This window comes from Gnatocerus cornutus, chromosome 5 (assembly GCF_029298725.1).
Source record: "Gnatocerus cornutus isolate USDA-ARS CGAHR chromosome 5, icGnaCorn1.1, whole genome shotgun sequence".
NCBI classification, from domain to species: Eukaryota; Metazoa; Arthropoda; class Insecta; order Coleoptera; family Tenebrionidae; genus Gnatocerus; species Gnatocerus cornutus.
Window position 1 is genome coordinate 14,564,647 of NC_142237.1, and position 18,885 is coordinate 14,583,531.

General features: G+C 36.6%; 3 protein-coding genes across 4 annotated transcripts; 1 reads left to right on the forward strand and 2 right to left on the reverse strand.

Annotated features, from left to right (window-relative positions):
• Positions 1-7,827: 7,827 nt before the first annotated feature.
• Phb1 (prohibitin 1) lies at positions 7,828-9,136 on the reverse strand. Its single transcript, XM_088035947.1, has 3 exons — positions 9,048-9,136; positions 8,794-8,891; positions 7,828-8,744 (listed from the first exon to the last, which is right to left on the reverse strand). The coding sequence occupies exons 2-3, from the start codon at positions 8,882-8,884 to the stop codon at positions 7,999-8,001; spliced, it is 837 nt and encodes a 278-aa protein (XP_087892073.1). The 5' UTR covers positions 8,885-8,891; positions 9,048-9,136; the 3' UTR covers positions 7,828-7,998.
• Positions 9,137-9,444: 308 nt separating this feature from the next.
• On the reverse strand, positions 9,445-14,116 carry LOC148174934 (protein RCC2 homolog). 2 transcript variants are annotated; one of them, XM_088035537.1, is made up of 4 exons: positions 13,996-14,116; positions 13,345-13,684; positions 9,817-10,797; positions 9,445-9,765 (listed from the first exon to the last, which is right to left on the reverse strand). In XM_088035537.1, the coding sequence occupies exons 2-4, from the start codon at positions 13,678-13,680 to the stop codon at positions 9,637-9,639; spliced, it is 1,446 nt and encodes a 481-aa protein (XP_087891663.1). In that variant the 5' UTR covers positions 13,681-13,684; positions 13,996-14,116; the 3' UTR covers positions 9,445-9,636. The 2 variants fall into 2 exon arrangements, with proteins under 2 accessions (XP_087891663.1, XP_087891664.1); XM_088035538.1 differs by lacking the exon at positions 13,996-14,116 and adding an exon at positions 13,736-13,964.
• A 251-nt stretch (positions 14,117-14,367) lies between these two features.
• On the forward strand, positions 14,368-18,868 carry LOC148174935 (mitotic checkpoint serine/threonine-protein kinase BUB1-like). Its single transcript, XM_088035536.1, has 10 exons — positions 14,368-14,792; positions 14,842-15,046; positions 15,094-15,318; positions 15,370-15,496; positions 15,843-16,055; positions 16,104-16,402; positions 16,492-16,798; positions 16,906-17,284; positions 17,334-17,944; positions 18,006-18,868. The coding sequence occupies exons 1-10, from the start codon at positions 14,665-14,667 to the stop codon at positions 18,644-18,646; spliced, it is 3,135 nt and encodes a 1,044-aa protein (XP_087891662.1). The 5' UTR covers positions 14,368-14,664; the 3' UTR covers positions 18,647-18,868.
• The last annotated feature ends 17 nt before the right edge of the window (positions 18,869-18,885 follow it).

Genomic DNA, 18,885 nt, shown 5'->3' on the forward strand with positions numbered 1-18,885 from the left:
TATAGCAGCAGATATAACCGCCAGGTAAACAAAATAATTTGTACATGACAGGCGGATCTCTAGGCATGTGTCTGGCGAATTACAAAATATTTTAAACTTATAATTTTGAGATTTTGGCGTGAAAATTCAAGAGACAAAGAGTAGTCTCCGCTGGACCATATCGGAGTCTTCACCTCGTCATAGAGTGACAAAAACCGATGCATTTGGTACGGCTCGGTTAACACAGTACACAAATCTTTTGATTCGATTATAGATGCCTCTTGGCGGTCCTCGGATCTGTGCTTATTATCTTTTAGTCGGTCTTAATTCTTCGCGGATGAAATCAGAAAACGCGAAGATTGGATATCAACCGTGCAAACCACGATTAGAAATTTTGTGCGGTTTTAGAGGACCCGCGTGTTGGAAAAGTGTGTGATTAACTGTTTAAACTTCCAAGAAAAAACTCTTTCACCTTTCGATCGACACCCCATCAATTCTTCAAATATATTAGACAAGTCTTCGTAAAACAGTCATCTTTATGCTTTTAGTCGGTGTTGCGTCGTATATCATTCTTCGTGAGCCTTGACCTCTGCTACCATTGACAAACATTGACCAATCCGCATCCGGCGAAGAGTGGAAAAAATGCGTTATTAATGTTAAATTTTCCGGTACAAATGGACATCGTCTTCGTGGCGATTTGTCACAACAGCGGGGCGCTGCGAGCTACCGGAGACGCTCTCACGATACACGCAGCGAAAATGGGTACAGCGAAATTATTACAAGGCGAAATGAAGAAGACATAATTTTGACTAATCCCAGGTTCTTCTTTTTCTTACTTTTGGTGGTCCAACATTGAGGAGTGTTTGGTCTATTTCATTATCGAAGCGGTTTCAGCAGCACACGTGCAAATCGACCTTGAGGTCACAAATTAGCAGCAAATTAACGCAGTCATTTGAAAAATGTTCGAATCGAAAAATTCTCCGTCAGGTCAGCAGCCTCAGCCACCAGTTGATATCGCGTGTTTGCGCCATCCTGAATGGAAACCTCCCTTGGCCATTTAATATTATTACTTTGAGCGTAGCAGACACACATCGACCTCCTAATTCCAATATTCGACCGATAATTTCGGTCGGCAAACCCCGTTTCACTTACTATTATTATTATTTAGCCGTCGTGACATGTATTGTCGAAACGCAGGAGTTTCGAGAACGGCTCAAAATTGAAGTGTACAGACACATACTCGCGTATTCTATCGAAGGACATATGCTTTTAGTTTTAAGAAGCGAATTTCGAAAGGAGTAATGATAGTGATTGTGCCCTCAGAGCGGGAAGCGTAAAAACGTGACTCGAGAGAAATGTTAATTGGAGCAAGGAGATTTTTGACAAAACAGCTCTGGAGGGTTCTTGCCGGAGAGGGATTCTCTCAAGGGTCAACGGCTTAAAATTCAAGCGATATTTAGATTTGCATATATGAAGAAAAAGAGAAGGTCCACTACGACCTACAATTTACAAGTCTGGCTGAATTCCACTTCGAAATTTTTGCAGGCGATAAAAACGCAAAAAAGAGGAAAAACTGTCGATTGTAATTTATTGCAAATTGTTTAATTAATTTTGCGACCAAGCAATGACAGGTCTAGTTTATGACCACTATAAGGTCCCATAAATAAAATGAAATCGCTATAAGACACAAGAACCTTCAAAAACAGACTGGACGAAAAAAAAATTAAACAAACAAAGTTTAAAAAATCTAAATTCTCAGGTGCACTGTTCACATTCAAACCACTGAATTCTCCCGTTTTCCAGTTTTAGGGGGTTCTTTTGTCACCTTTGATTAATTGTTTTCTTCAAAACTGTCCTAAAAAAACAAAATCTCTGATTTTTTATTTGCAAAATGTCGAAACAGCGCTAAATTCCTCCAATCAGTTTTCTCCCTCTCCGCTCGCTTGCCGAGGTGGCAATTTATATTTTTCCACTTATTTTTAGAAAGCGGATAAAAAAGGGGCGTAAATTCTCACACGGGCCGGCACCGTTCTTCGCAACGGGTCATTATGCGGAGGGTTGTTATTAGAAAACAGTAATTTTAGGTGCACATGTTGGCTATTGTTTCCGTATCACGGGGTTCCCAGCGCCTGACGACACGCAATTTGACGGAAACAAGTCGACACACCAAAATACGAAAAAATCAACAATTCGATGACATCGAAAGGGTCACGGCGATGGGACTTTTCGTGTCTTTGTTTTAGAAATGAGTTCGTGGAGAGGAAATGGAAAAAATATCGCGAGATTTTTAATTATTGGAATCTTAAGGGGGATTTTGGCTGGAATGGATTAAATTGTTTTTTAAATCGAAGGTTAGAAAAAAAGGGTGAAAGAACACAAAACGGCTTATCGGTTTGTGCCTTTTTGTTTTAGCTTCAGCTTTGTGTGAAAGTAAATGACAAGATTGAATCTCCAAACATTTAGAAGAAAATCCTCCAACCGCGACCCTACACGATTTCGCGTGATCTAAACCTACCCCCGGGCCAGCGCCTAATAACAGGGCCGACTTCTAATTGAATATTATCGAACACTCCCGTCCTGTTGAGGTCCACTAATCATTCTTAATAAGCAGAGACAATCGGATGAAAAGTGCGTGTGCCTGAGCCCTTTGCGTGTTCTTCGCTCTTTTAACCACAAATTGAATCCTGATCAAGGGTTGCAATTTCACTGATTAAGGGGCGAAGAGCCGAAACTTCCGCACGATATTTAAAGAGTTGATTTTTTTCCAAATTTTCCGCTCTTTTTATCCGTTTGCCATCGGCACCCTTTTCAAGATTATCGTGTTTTATTCAGAACGTCTTTTCATTCATAAACACGACAAAAAGGAATCGTAGAAAGAGTGTGTTAAATTGTCAACAAGCTGCGACAATGCAATTGTACATCCATTCAGGGCGTTTGAATGGACTTGTCTATTCGATTTTGTTTCGGGAGATGCGCGGCTTAAGGAGCGTTTACACGGCGCGAAGAAGAGATGTTCGACCTGTAAACTTAAAATAAAGAAACTTTTACAGATTTGGACCAATATTATCCAATTTTTATGTGCTAAAGATTTAATCGTTAATTTCGCTCGAATTCAGAAACATTTTTACCATTTTCAAACTTCCATGTTTTGGGAATTTTTTTTAGTAATTCAGCCAAACAAATCGTCACTCCGCTGATCCAAGAATTGTGGATTTTAAAGGGATTCCAGCAGTATTTTGCTTATGGAAATTGGAGTGCAAAGTTATAACAAAATATGCATCTCGAGAACCAAGTAGAATTTTCTAATGTTTCTTTTAATGAAAGCTGTAAGTGTTCTACAGAAACAATTTCCAAAATTTTAATTAAATGTTGTAATTTTTGTATCGAATTAAATATTAAAAAAAAAGTGTAAATGTGGAAAATCTCATTCCTCAATTTGGCAAATGGTAAAGTTAAAATCAATTTTTTTTTAATTTACTGCGTATTACCTCATGGTCTTCATCTCTAAGGTTTGTCAAGCTAGAAGGAACGTTCACAAAAATAATATTATCCACAACTAACTGAACACTGTCATCTCAATAATCCCCAACAATCATTTTTTTTAAATAAAATTTTTGTGCTTTAAACTGTCCGCATTTTCCCCATAAGTTAATAAATAACTGGATTAGACGAATTCGAGAAAAATATATGACTCAATCGATTAAAAAAATTCAATTTTTCGTTTTTTTGACCACCTAAATTACTTGTCCTACCGATCTAAAATTTGGCCGGATCATAGAATTTGAGCAGCTTGTTCGATTGATATATGTACAGCAAAGGCATAAACGTCGTTTTCGTCCTGAAAAAGTTCCTTAAAAATCACCCTAAAATAACCTCCTAAAAACTTATTTTGGTCAATATCTAATTTATTTGTGAAGCAAACTTACGTTATTGAGACTCAGAATTTCAGGCAGAATCCGAAACTGTGCTAATTTCTACCGTACGTCAAGAACTTGAGTTATCGCCAATTTTAAATTTCGAATTGTCGCCAGAGAGCCAAAATTTTGAAGGTCTAGAAATATCGGAAATATCTTTGAAATTACGATGCTTTTGCATTTTTCGGAATTCAAAAATTTTACCGTTATCTTTCGAACAAAATCTCTACAAGGGTAGAAATTTCACATGCTCTAAGATAATACATAGGACTAAATGTAATGTTATTAGTCTGATTAGTCTAATTTCGATGGCTAAACATAAAATTTCCCAAAAAAAATCTGTTTCAACTGTGTAAGTGTGGCAGAACTGTTTAAAAAAATACGTAATTTAAGAACCTTACATTTTTATTTTATTAATTGCATATTTCGAATTCGAGAAGGTATACATGCCTTTAGCTCGGGGTGACTAACATTGTGAGGGTGTGTTTGTCTCCTAAAGTACGCAGGTGTAGGTTGAAGATGCTACTGTGGAGATAATCTCACGTTACGATTAGCATAAGAAATATAATACAGATAAGTTAGATGGGACAGTTCGTGACGAATGACCCATCGGAGATGCTCACCGGTGGCCGGAAGTCGGTAACTACCTAGATTCATCTTGAGATTAATAGTTAAATGAAAAAACACAAAAGAAGTGTGAAAAAAATCTCTCCCTCTTCGACAATTAATCTGAAGACGGGTAACCCCCGATGTGCATCGCGCCGCAGAAGCCACCTGGCGAATTTTTCCTCAATTAATAAAGCCCGCCGCTAATTACATTAGCTATTAGCAACCCCTCATAATTATCCATTTCACCGCTAGGTGTTGGTTCAGCCAGTGCACTTGTTTACTCCCTGGGATTCACAGATAACAGTTCTTCAGCTGGTCGACTCGGTTTCTAAGTCGGCCGATCTTTTACAGCTCATTTGCATTTTAGAATTGCGGAATCCATCTTAGCTCGGTTTTGTTTTAATGTCAAGCGCGCTGGTGATTATTCGGGATTTAGTGGCGCAACCCTTTGGCGTTGACAGATGGTGGATTGTCTTCTTGGGGGGCGCATTTTTGCGTGCAGGGGCTAATCGAGTTGGCGGTAACCTCTGACATGCCGGTGTTAAATTTGAAGAGTTAGCGCGGTCGTATATTATGGGATGGCTCGATGGTAATGGCTACTTATGTTTTACAGCCGGTGCGAAACACTCGTAAATTTTCGACCGACGACGTGTACATTAAATTAGGGGGCAATTTATGGCCAAAGTGACTGCATTAGGGAAACATCGGGATGGACGCGAGGGCGGAGGACGGTCAGCAACCAAGAAATGCCAAGTCCTGCATACCACTAAATTCTTTTATTGGCATTTCATTGTTCGCAAATTCGGCTTTCTCTTCCTGCAAAAAAATGGACAAATTGTGTCAAAATATTTAAATTCATTTGGTCACAATGAACCGGCCTTAACATTTAAAACTTCCATACCTCGCGATTTGCATACTAACAAATCGCAGACAACGCGGGCCAATTTTTCAGCGTGTCCGGTCTGTTATTAAAATTAATAATTACGAAAATATCAAATACACTAAAATAATTTATACGGAATGTCTGTAATTTAAAGCTGGCGACTTAAATGAAACGCGCAATTAAATGAAAAAATGCGACCCGTTTTGAAAAATGACCACTAAAACAGTTCTCTTTAGCGGATGACATATGAGTCCCGACGAAATATTGCACGCTAAATCATGGGGCGATGGTTCGCTGGGTGGACAGAGGCGTGCGAGGGAAAAATGTCCAGTCGCGGAGGTTTGACTGTACTTTCGAACGTGGAAATTGGTTGTGACCTATTAATTCGCCGCCAAAAAAGCGACTTCAAGGTTTAATCCGGTTGTGACGTTCTTACGCGTCCATAGTTCACAAAAAAATCATTACGGCACTTGCTAAATCCATGAGAACCGAGAAACCTCGACTTGTAATTATAATAAATGAATCCCAAAACACGATCGTACTTTTCCAGTGGCATCATTAGTCCCGTTACTTCACGCATCATTTATGACTTAATTAAATTTGTGATTAATTGTAAAGTTATGTAACTTCTGTTTGTTAACATTCCTCTTTTTTTTCCAGGTTTCAATGTCAAATCCGTCAGTCAGGTCCAAGGTTTTGCCGTGAAGGTTCCGTCAATAAAATTTCTAAATGTTCAAATGTTATTTTCTTTCTCCTCCTTTGACTTAATGAGAATCTAAGACAAAAGTGGGTTTGTCGATGAGTATCGCGGTGATGCGACACTATTTTTAATTACAACAACCCCGGGACGTCCATGTCCTGCAGAGTGATGGTAAAGCAGCCGCCTTCATCAAAGTCAGGTCCATCGACACCTTCCTTCTAACGTTATTTATTATACATTGGTATGCATGCGTTAAAACTAAAGTCAAGCGTCGATTAATCAGGAATGATTTATTTTGTGTCCGGGACCAAATTGCGTAGGGCTTAACTAGTGGAATTGGAAAAACGAGGTACCGCACGTAGAACAACCTCCGAAAAATTAACAGAAAATTCCAGACATGTTTGAAATATTACTTCTAATAAGCAATTATTTAAGCTCCAGGAAGTGCTCTTTAACGATCATAATTGCAACTTTTCGAAATTAAGAACTTAAATTATTATGACCCTCGGAGTAATAAATGATGCCACCTTTCGACGATTGCGATGGACCATGAACTCAACTTTCGCCAAAAACATCGTCTAGATATTTGATCAAGCAGAAATTCAAAACAGGAAGTGTAAAAAAGATGTTTTTCTCAATTTATTGCAGTTTTAGTGAGCAGAAAAGTAGGTAAGTATACGGCCAATCTAAGAGAAAAACACACAACAAAAAAAAACAAACAACGTTGACATATCTTTCTCTTAATGCTGCTGGCGTTCTAATAAATTATTGTTCATTTAGGTATTTAACACGAACCAAATTTTTTTTCTAAAATTTATAATTCCACTAACACAAACTTACGGCAATGAAATTTGAGAAGGGTAATACTTTTATTTTGCTTATTTAATTGTACGAAGTTCCAAAATTCTAAAACCAAAAAGACAGATTTTAGAAATTTTCAGTTACGAACGAACCAAGAATTTCTATTTTTTTTAAGACTATAATTTCAATAATTTTAGAGATAGAGCTGTGGCAATAAAATTTGACAAGGGTAATACTTTTATTTTGCTTAATTAACTGTACGAAGTTCCAAAATTGTAAAACCAAAAAGAAGCAGATTTTAAAAATTTTCATTTACGAATGAAACAAGAACTTTTTTTTCTCAAATCTCCAATTTCCCCAATTTTAAAATTGTGGCAATAAAATTTAGTAAAAGCGATAGTTTTATTTTACTTGTTAACTGTACAAAGTTTCAAAATTCTAGAACCAAAAAAAAAAGATTTTAGAAATTTTCATTTACGAACTAACCAAGAATTTCTATATTTTTTTTGAAGGTCTATAATTCCAATAATTTTAGAGATGTGGCAATAAAATTTGCGAAGGGTAATACTTTTATTTTGCTTATTAATTGTACAAAGTTTCAAAATTCTAGAACCAAAAAGATAGATTTTAGAAATTTTCATTTACGAACAAACCAAGAATTTCTATTGTTTTTTTTTTGTCTATAATTCCAATAATTTTAGAGATGTGGCAATAAAAGAGAGAGAATTTAGAAATTGTCATTTGCGAACGAACCAATTTCTATTTTTTTTACTAAAAATTCATAATTTCAGTAAATTTAAATTTGGTTATCATTATCAACTATGTTGTGTCAAAACCTAAAAATGCCTAAAAGACATAATAAAAAATGTACTGAAACATTTTTTAATCTCTCGATTATTCAGGCACTAAATTAATTGTTGAACTACAAAAAAACACAGAACTCTTACTTTATAAAATATATTAACAATAACAGTACTTAAAGGCCCTTACACTTAGCGAAAAATCGGAACATACATTCGGTGGCGACCTCTAAAACTGTGCCTTTCCTGTAAAAATCCAGAGTCACACAAAACACCCGACTCCTACATCCTAGACACATCCTCCACACTAATTTAGTTAGGATTTGGTGGAGTTGGCACATTCAATAACAAATTCTGTCCTCCAGGCAAATAAGACACCTGCCTTGATCTCGACAATTGGTATGCTATATCCTCAGCCGCCTCAATCCTCCTTAGCTCAACCAACCCTTCTCCAGCATCCCCAAACGCTTTGGCCAACAAATTAGCTGCTTGTGCATCACCCTCAGCTGTAATAACCGCCGCTTTTTTATTCTGCTCTGCTTTTTCTACCAAAAACCGCGCCTTTTCCGCGTCCTGTTGCGCAACTTGTTTCAATTCAACAGCCAGTGTGAATTCCCGGCCGAAAGTCAAATGGGTGATAGAAATGTCGTCGAGAATGACACCAAACTGTCCGGCTCTTTCTGTAAGATCGTCACTGACTTTTTGAGAGACGAGGTCTCGCTGGGTGATCAACTCCCCAGCGTCGAATTGAGCGACAACAGCCTTGAGAACTTCAGTGGTGATTGAAGGCAAAACACGCTCCTCATAATCCTGGCCTAAAATTGTGTAAATGCGGGGAAGTTGGTCAGGAATGGGGCGAAATAGAATCCTAAGGGTGATGTTAACGTTCTGGAGATCTTTACTTCCGGTGATTACAGGAACGTTGCGGGGACGCGAACGAACGTCGAAAATAATAGGGCGTTGGACCCATGGTATGAAAAAGTGGGTGCCTTCACCGACGACTTGCTTCTTTATACCCGAGAAACGGTCAAAGATGACGGCGCGGTGGCCTCCATCCACTAAAAAAAACACAATAAAACTAATACAAAAATTATGATAATTACCAACCGTTATATAACGCAGAGTTGACTACGCCACCAACAAGGGCCACCCCGAGCCCAAACTGCCCGATTCTGTTGAAAAGCTGGGCTGCTGACATTGTTTATCTGGAAAAAAAGTGCCGATTAACGTGGTTAAAGTTTGACTTTTTGAGGTTAGATTGGAATACTCCTAAGAAGTCGCACAAAAAAGGGTTCTTCGAAGTAACAATGTAAATAATGAAAGGAAAAAAGTGCGTGTAAAGAGTAATCATAAATTATTACCGTTGATTTAAGGTAAACACAGTAAACTTTGCCGGTAAACTCACGAGTTATGCACCAACAAAATGGAAGTCGAAAAGTGACATTGACAGTTGGTGACATAAAATTTAGTGATTTCAGTGCGGGCAACCTTGTGGAGAAAAACAACTAGACATTTTATACAAATTTCTATAAATTTAACCAGAATTTGAGTAAAATTAATTGTTTTTTGCAATTGTGTCCTGGTGTTAGTACAAAAAACATAACTATGATGTAACTAATATATATAAAAAAAATATAAGTATAATGTGTTGCCTACATTCAACAAATAAAATTTTAGTATAGGAACGTCGCCTAAAACCGCACAGATTATTTTATAAAAATTGTTCTCTCGTTCCATGTAAATATGTAAAAACACAACTTCTACAAATATTTATTGAAATCTTGAAACTGATACAAAACTGATTAAATTACACATAAAAACTGAAAAGCTAAATAAATAATAGTATAATATAAAAAATACTGACGTATAAATGCTATATCTAAAAAATAAGGGCAGTAGTATTACACATATTTTATGATAGAGTACACGCAGTTATTAAGTGGGATTACATTAAGGTTCAAAAAGATCAAAAGTTTCCAATTTCTCCTGTTGCTCAGGAGTGTCACTTTGTGCCACAAGCAAGGTATGACCAAAGCCCATCGACAAACTTATTACTTTCACTCCAGAGAGTTTGTTGACCTACAAAAAAATCCAAATTCATAATAAAAAGTGCTAGAAATTAATAATTACCTCTTTGGGAACTGTAGAGGACTTGGTAATTTCTCCCAACCCCAATTCTCCATAAGTTGGTGTAGCTCCCCATGCTATAACCGACTCATCCGCGGATACAATAATCGACGTATTTCCTGCAGCCACGTGATTGATACTCCAACCTGTGAGGTCTTGAACAGGCTTAGGATACATGTTTGCTTCTCCACTTTTTTTAGTCTGACCAAACATGAACAACACACCAAAGTCGGATACCGCAAGACTGTAACTTGAGCCACAATGGATCGCTCGAATTCCTTTCGACTGGATATCGAAATATTTAATTAAGCGTGGAACGAGTTCATCTCTTGGTTCTGCGTGACCTAAGCGTCCAAAGCCGCCGAATCCCCAAGAAAACGCTCTTTTTTTGCTATCAATTGCGACGGTATGATTTTGTCCGCAGCTGAAATCAACTATCTCTGTAACATCCACAGGGGCTACATGACCGTCTTTGCTCTTTTCAATGTAGAGCACGATACGTTTCGGGCTAGTCACAAAATTAAAACTAAGTTTAGTAGTGGTTTTGAAATATTTGCCATCGGTATTGTGGCCCAACTGGCCGTATTCCGGCAAACCGAAAGAATGTAAACCGCCTTTTATATCTAAAATGACGGAAAATTCGGCTCCACAACCCACTTTTACAATTGGTGGTCCTCGGTAATTGATTCGAGTGGGGGTTAGAATATTGGGTTGTAGATTTCCAACTCCGCATTGACCTGAGCGGTTATCGCCACATGCATACACAGTACCTGTATCGGTCAGAAAAAGGGTGTGATTGCGACCACAAGCTGCACCGATTACATTCATGTTTTCGAGTCCTGGAACAACTGTTGGAATATCTTTAGTATCTGTATTATCCAGACCCAGTTGCCCGAACTTATTGCGACCGAAAGTTAGAGCTTTTCCTTCTTCTGTAATAAGGATGCTATGAGTGGCCATGCAACCACTGACAGCAAGACGTACCTGCATAAAAATCATGCTGTTAATATAACAATCCAAACTTTGCATAATTATCAAAAAAACAATGCAAAACAAACAAAGCTAAGCATTTTGCCGATTTCTTTTACGTCAGAACTATAAAACTTGATTAATTCAATCACAATGTTAAAAAATGCCGTCCAAAATGTGGCAGCGATTGTATAAGGTGTACAAATATTTAAAAATAAACAATGGGTTTTATTTATTAGAAATATTCAATTGTAATAAAATAGCCAAACATCAAAATAAATTTTCCTGCAGCCATACACTATTTGCATTTATAATCTCTGGGATTATTACCTCTTTTCGTTGCATAAAAATGTGAGAACTAAGTTATGAATGCTTCATTGCTGTTGGATAACTCGCAAATTAACCATAAAAACAACACTAAAAATAAGACCAACAATAAAGCAGATTAAACTCGTTGCTCCTGTTCCGAGCCAGAAACAAAGAAATAGAGGGAATAAATCATGTAATGTTAAGAAGCAAAACCTACACATCACAATATAGTCAAAATAAACTGAAAACTATTTTTTCAAAAATTTAATTGTGAATCGAGATTTCAAATAAAGTGAGATGTGATTTATTATTGTACACTGAACAAAGAGATGAAAAAAAATGAAAAAAAATGCTGAAACTGCGTGTGTTGCGAGTCAAGTATAGCGATGGCATAGTTTGGTTATTAATTATTTTCTTACTTTTGATTAGTTGGTTTAGGTTGCGAATGTCCACCCAAGGTCACAAATTTTAAAACATTTTTTACAGTCGGTTTAGTTTGCAAGTGTCCACTTTGACAGTAGTTTTTTTATTTAAGGTTGGAATCTTGACGAATTAATTTTCGAAATTTTAAGATAACATCAATAACATGGTTGGCATTATGATTCTCCCCCGAATGTGACATTTTTCATTTTTGACAGGAAAATTGCTGTACATCAAAGTTATGTAAAAAAATTAGTGCGAGTCCTTAAAACATGTTCAAAGCGAGGTGAAATTTTTCTCAGAAGTGATTGCTGTTTAAAAATGGTAACAAACAAATTTAATTGCGACGCATTACAATGACAGAACTTACACGATCGTATTTTGTACCCCAAAACAACACTGCCATTGCAACATTTGCAACATTTGCAAAAGGAACAAACTACACGATGGAAATTTTAAAATTTGTTACCTTGGGTAACCTAAACCAGCTAAACCTTTAATTACATAATTGCCTATGTTGTATTGATGTCGGAATTTTGAAACTATGGTTTAACTCCGCCCACATGAACAAAAGACGATTTGAATTTGACGAACCAAAGAATGACAGATCCTGTTTACTCAACACATAAATTACTACTGTCACACATGTCGAGAAGATTTGTAATTTCGTCGGCTTAAGTCGTTAGTTTGCCAAGTCCATTTTGATTTTATTTGACGGAGATCGATAAATTTTTATTTTTCTCATATTTGTCGTCAAATCTGAGATTTGAAAACTTGTAGACTGAAAATAGAATGTATCTTAATTCTGAAATAATAACATATAAAAGAATCGAACGGTAAACCTTTTTGTTTTAGTCTTTTCAAAGTGCAAGAGTTAATAATCGTGAGATTTTCGTCCATTTTCTTCTTCTTCTTCTTCTTCTTCTAATTTGTGGACTAGCTCGACTTCCAAATATTAACAGAATAGAAAAATGTTGCAAAACAAATCAGACTTTCATCTATTGGCATAAGGTAAGTGGAGTTAAATCAAAATTCCGATAATAGTAGTCCTGATTAGAAGTTCAACAGATTTATTTCTACACCGTTTCACAATGACATAAAAAAGTGTATCACTTTATTTTGACGTGACTGTCTCATACAAAATTTCCCAGAAACAAATGTTTGAATTACGGTTCTAAATTATTTTCACTGGCGCAAGTCAACTTAAAATAAGTCTGAAATTTTAATTTTTTAATATAATTAATGAAATTCTTCAAACTATGAAATTTTTAAAATTCCCTATTTCAAGTTCTTGCGTTGTAAGTTAAATCCCATTTTCTTCGATCTAGACTTCAATTTTCCCTTTATTCAAAATCCAGGGCCAATTAATAAAATATGTAAATTATGTTGACTGTGATATGGAAATGAACAAAATGTGAAAGTAGAGCATACGCCCAACACACTGTAGGACGTGAATCGAATTTTTCAGGTGTCCTACTTAAAGGGAAAAACGTGCTCTCCTGTTCAAACATTTAGTAAAATTGGCGTCAATGGGGCAAGCAAATGCGTCACCACCATGTAGGCGTAGTTACGGCAATAATTGACGAGATATATTCAATTCAATTCCATTAGTGCATTACATAGATTTTTTTTAAATTCATCGTCAAAGAATCAAATTTTAAAAAAAGGCACTAATGAGAAAAAAAATTGCAAACTAGACGGCTCCTAATAAAAAAAAGAAACAAAGCGCCCTAAAGAGGGGAATTTGCATCCTTGCAAAAAATGCATCAAAAACATCTGCAAAGCTCAAGTTCCCCTTCAAAACTGATTTATTGTTGCACACAAAACATATACCTTGTAATCCAGAAATCGATGTGGACTATACAAGTTTGGATGCATTTTCATCTTCACTTCTTTTGGTATCTTATTTGAAGCGTGATCCCAATTAATCAGGCCAAAAATCAACAGTTGGCCCGCCGGTTTAATTAAAGTTTTAAGTAACTCCTGAGGTAATTGTGTTGGTTCATCAAGGGCATCCCCATGTCCTGCGATGAGGACTTCATCAGGTTGAGTGGCGTTTTCATTGTCACTGGCATCACTAATCTCTGAATCCACATCACTTTCTGCTTTTCTCTTGTTACGTTTGGCTGGACCCCTCTTTACTGGTGGCTTCTTCCGTTTCGTTGACATGTCTCTATAATAAGAAGTTTAATTAATAAACAAAAGTAACTGTCGACCACTTTACAATGCAAAAAATTCAATTAAGATCAGTGAAAAACCCGGAAAGATTGGAAGATGTTTTTCGACCGAATTTAACACAACGCCGTGACCGCTGGATGGAGTAGTATTGTCGTTTCAACGGGAAAACATTAATCTTAAGGACCGATTACCGGTATTATTGAACACAATACACAAAAAGTGAACACTGAGGAGAAACAATCATGACTTATTTGGGGTTAAAAATAGAAATGGGATCATACACAACCCTACAAGAATACTTCGTACTTTTTCTAACGGTATTTCTGCCACAGGATAAAGTAGTTTATATCAAAATCGCCGTTCCGTTTCTTTTCGATTGTCGCTGTTGGCAGCGTGGCTTGTAAATGACAGATGACACTTGGCAGATTCAACCAATTTATTGTTTGCGCGACGAACCCTCAAAGTATCAAGAACTTCATCCAAATTTGCCAGTAAAAATACCCCGAGTTGGACAATCAATCAAATAATTAATTTCAACGTTTCCTGCATATGTCCAAACTTGAATTTGTCTTATAATTATTAAAATATATTCAATTTCTTCGTTCGTGTGGTCGTCGCGCCTACAATCAACCCCAAAGCAGTATTTTTTTGTGATTTTTCCAATTGGTACCCCTGTTCCCTAGTGTGATCTGTCATTTCCAGGACAATTTTCTTGTCACAGTTGGTATTCAAAACGAAAAGTCGTTACGATGTACTGATTGTCGTGTATATTATGTTTAAACAGTAATTTTTACAGTATTTAATTCATAGCCTAATGCCAATAATTAAAGATAATTCGTGTTTGAAGTGATTTCAACTGTAAACAAGAAAGTACCGTTCATTGCTGTTTCGTTCCCTGCCAAATATTGGTGCAATTTTGACAGTTGCAAGCTAGGTACACACATTTATATTTCTAGCCCAAGAAACGTCAAACGAATGGAGTTTGATCTTAGTAAAGAGAATATTCAGCCACTTCGAGGGGGCCGAAATGTGGTACAGTTAGGAGTAGCCCTGCAAGCACAAGGTGACATGGAGCATCAAAGAGAGCTACTGCAACAGAAGGGGTAAAACGGTACAATGTTAAGGTTATGACTAAATCTTATTAATTATTAGCGAGTTTGAGAAATTAATTCATGCATATACCGGGGATGATCCTCTAGAAAACTGGTATAATTATATCTCATGGGTTGAACAGAGTTTCCCCAAGCAAGGACATGAAGGGAATTTAATATCACTTCTGGAACACTGCTTAAGTTTATTTGAACATGATAATCGGTACAGGGAAGATAGACGACTTTGTAAACTATTCATTAAATACGTGAGTACACCTCAAGAAATCAATAAAATCTACTTCTTATCTTGTAGATTGATCACCAACATAATCCTATAGAACTTTATCGTATGATGTATGCACAAGGTCTGTGCAGAAGTTGTAGTGATATGTACAAGGCTTGGGCATACTACTATGAAGCAGGAGGTGATTTTCAAAATGCACATCGCGTTTTTGAATGCGGGAAACGAGAATTGGCTCAACCATATGAAGAACTACAAATTGCCCATGAAAATCTTGTTATGGCTGCAGGACATCATGTAAGCTTAAATGTAGTCTATAACCGCTCAATTTGTGAACATGTGTTTTAGATAATATATGGACCAAATGAAAGGGAATTATCAGAAAAACGCCAAGCCCTAACTTCACTTCAAACATACAAGTCTGGACAAGTGTTTAGTGTTAGAAATGCAGACTTTTCTCATGTTGGAGGAGTTGGTGAGTGCTTATTTTAACTTTCAAATGCTGGTCCATTTAATCAGTTCAGTAACAAACAAAAAATCCAAATTCTTCACATTTACGGGTGTTTTTTTTAAATTATCCAATGCTTTAAAACCAGGAAAACCTTAATTTGTGGTTAATTGCTTATTACAGCGTTGTGTGAAAAAACTCATTTTCCAGTCCTCATCGCGTTACATAATAATGTGAGCGCCAAAGATAATTTTTGTATCTAAAAAGGAGTATTGGTTTTGTCTTGTTTTTATACAAATTTGGCAGCACATTTACATAATAAAGCCTGCGTTAATTCGCCTGGAATTACATAATGTGTTTTTTTTAATTTTAGGGGCGCCAGTTATGGGTCGGTCTAACATTTCGGTCGCAGTTTACGAAGACAAAGGTGACGAAGTGCATGGTGCAGAAGCAGGTCCAAACAGCATCGTCACAGCCGCGAAACGGCAGGAAGTCCGAAAAGAAAACACACTAAAACCTGGACCCTGGACAACTCTACCAGTTAAGAAGAAACAAGCAGGGGCGAAATCCACACCGAGTTTCACTGGTGATAATTAAACCGACATTGTTTTGATAATTGAATATTTTGTTTTAGTTCACGAAGACAGTGACGATACCAGTAATGGTTTCAAGCTGAGTCATTTTGTTTCTTCCACTCTAGAAAATTATTCCAACTGGATTGTGAATCTTACAATCCCTGAACCAAAAGATGATAGAATGATTCCAGTATACCCCAAAGACAAAGTATATTTTGAAACAGGTGTAGAATATAGTTTGGAGGAGTTGCGTTCGCGTCGATACTGTTGTGATAAAAAACCTGTAATGGATATAAGTCGAGAAAATCCTGTTCAGTCGTTCGTCGCAAATGCCAGCGTTTCTTTCTCGAAGATAAAGGTAAGCAGTTATACCACGCATTTAATAAAAATTATTGAGTTGATTGACAAAGATCCTGATCATTTGTTAAATAACTGATTCTGTTTTAGGATGAACCTAATCCCGAACAAATGTTGTATCAAAACAGTTTTCAACAAAATGAACAAAGAAAATCCAGTTTCTCAACATCGACAATCTTTAAGACAGAACAACACGCACTAGAAAATACGCCACCGAAACTGACCGCAGAACGAAACTCTGCAGTCGGAGGAATCCAAAATATAAATTACAACTTTTGGGATGATTCGTTCAAAAGTGAGTCACCCAATACCTCCGTTAATGTGATACAAAAAGCCAGTGCACCCAAATTTTCGATCTATGAACAGACTGCTTTAGAAGAGCACATGGGACCTAAAGGTACGCCATGGAAACTTTGAGTTAGTTTTAGATACTTGTATTGCAGTCCCAATAAAGTACAAATGGTATTTTAGTAGATCCTTGTTAAATTTAAGTTATTTATTTAGGTAGTGCAATGAAAACCCCGTTTAAAGACTTGAATGCTGAAGAACTCGCTGAAACTGGATCTCGAGGAGGAATGGACATAGCGGCAGCGGCTCCCGTGGATAGCGCAAAGAGACTACCGATCTATGACGACGATAGCTCTTCATATGAAGATATAATGCAACCTGGAAACTTTGGGAATCTCACGTGTAATACCCAGATGTTTAATTTTAATCTAAATGCTATGCAAGTGAGCACTCCTCAAAACAAAGAATTAATGACTGCCAGGTCAATTCAGGATTCAGTGAACATCACTCCTAAGCAATTGTTTACCGATACAAAAAATCAGGATGATAAAAACAAAGTGCTTTCAACAATTCTTGAAGAGACAAAGAGCTATGGGTATGTTTGAAAATGTTCAACTCGTTTATAATAAAATTGTTTACTTTAGTTCAAGCTCAAGCAGTGGTACAACAAAATCTTCCCTTTTTGGTAGTCAGATGAAACAAACTAACATGGCGACAATTTCTGAAGAACACAATAGCTACTTGGCTCAGAATCTTATGGTAAACGCAGCGTTACGTTCAAGCTTAGGACATTTGATGGATTTCAATCAACATAGTCCAGTACCATTGCCAAGAACATCCACTGTTGCATCTGCAATGAGTACAACACCTCCAGCACCCACAAAAGCTATGCCTCTTACTTTTGTGCCATCTGATCCTTTCAAACAGAGCGTTATTGAAAATTTGCTTCAAAGAGTGAATTTTCCAGGACCACACACTGAAGGCTATTGCTGTATTGGTAACATTCTTAAGCCCACGGTCCGGAAAGAATCTATAGGTATAGGGTCAGATAGATATATAATTGAAAAACAATTGGGGAAAGGAACATATGGAACAGTATTCAGAGGTGTTGAAGTTAGGACAGGAAACACTGTCGCTGTGAAATATCAAAGACCCGCAAACCGATGGGAATTCTATATCTGTAGAGAACTCCGAGCTAGACTGACCAACCATCCGCTGAGGGAGCGATTTATGGACGTCACAATCGGATATTTTAGTAAGTTTCTTACTGTTATGCGCCAGAGTGAAGGTGATTTTTCTTTTTTTTTGTATTATAGGTGATCAGGCTTCCGTGCTGATCTCCGAATTCATGCCATGTGGATCATTGCTAGACGTCGCAAATCTCGTTAAACAAAAGTCAGGTCGATCAATGAAAGAATCTCTATGTATTCATTTTTGTTTGGAAATGTTAAAAGTTGTACAAGCAATGCATGAAGTACAAATCATTCACGCTGACGTCAAACCTGACAATTTCTTAGTTCAGCTTTTACCAAATGACATTATAGGCTTGCAGCTGATTGATTTTGGCTGCAGTATAGATATGTCTTTATACCCACCTGGTACAAGTTTCACCAGAAGAGTTACCACAGAAAATTTTGTCTGTTGTGAGATGTTAGATAACCGACCATGGAATTATCATACAGATCTATTTTGTGTCGCTGCAACTGCACATGTTTTGTTGTTTGAAAAGTATATTCAGTTGCAGAAAAAAGACATGCATTGGTCCATTTCCAACAGGTTGCCAAGATATGCAAGACTGGACTTATGGAATATGTTTTTTAGCACATTACTTAATCAACAAGAAGGACCGGCAAATTCCGTACAAGTACAAGCCATGTTAGAGGATAGTTTGAATCATAAATTTGATGACTATCATAATGAATTGAGATATCTTGTGAACATACTCAAAAATCGATAGCAGGTTGATGAAATAGTTTTTGCACAGCTTTTCTAAGTTCTGTTTTATAATAAATACTTCAAATTAAGTGAATTTATTTATTTTGTGGAAATTACTCTGTAGATATTTTTAGTAAGTTATTTAAAGGCTGTACTGTTGCATTCTTTGTCTTAAATACTTTTAGTTTTATGTCTTAAAAATCGTATGATTTATTTTCATTTTTAGCATGATTACTAATTAAATATTTACAACTTAAAGAA

Excerpts from the sequence above, each read along its gene's own strand:
- LOC148174934 (XM_088035537.1), bottom strand. The coding sequence starts at position 13,680 with ATGTCAACGAAACGGAAGAAGCCACCAGTAAAGAGGGGTCCAGCCAAA. Across the intron at positions 10,798-13,344 it reads ATCGATTTCTGGATTACAAG|GTACGTCTTGCTGTCAGTGG; the intron begins GTATATGTTTTG and ends ATTTTTATGCAG. Across the intron at positions 9,766-9,816 it reads CCTCTACAGTTCCCAAAGAG|GTCAACAAACTCTCTGGAGT; the intron begins GTAATTATTAAT and ends ATTTTTTTGTAG.
- Phb1 (XM_088035947.1), bottom strand. The coding sequence starts at position 8,884 with ATGTCAGCAGCCCAGCTTTTCAACAGAATCGGGCAGTTTGGGCTCGGG. Across the intron at positions 8,745-8,793 it reads CAACTCTGCGTTATATAACG|TGGATGGAGGCCACCGCGCC; the intron begins GTTGGTAATTAT and ends TGTTTTTTTTAG.
- LOC148174935 (XM_088035536.1), top strand. The coding sequence starts at position 14,665 with ATGGAGTTTGATCTTAGTAAAGAGAATATTCAGCCACTTCGAGGGGGC. Across the intron at positions 15,047-15,093 it reads GTAAACTATTCATTAAATAC|ATTGATCACCAACATAATCC; the intron begins GTGAGTACACCT and ends CTTATCTTGTAG. Across the intron at positions 16,799-16,905 it reads AGAGCACATGGGACCTAAAG|GTAGTGCAATGAAAACCCCG; the intron begins GTACGCCATGGA and ends TTATTTATTTAG.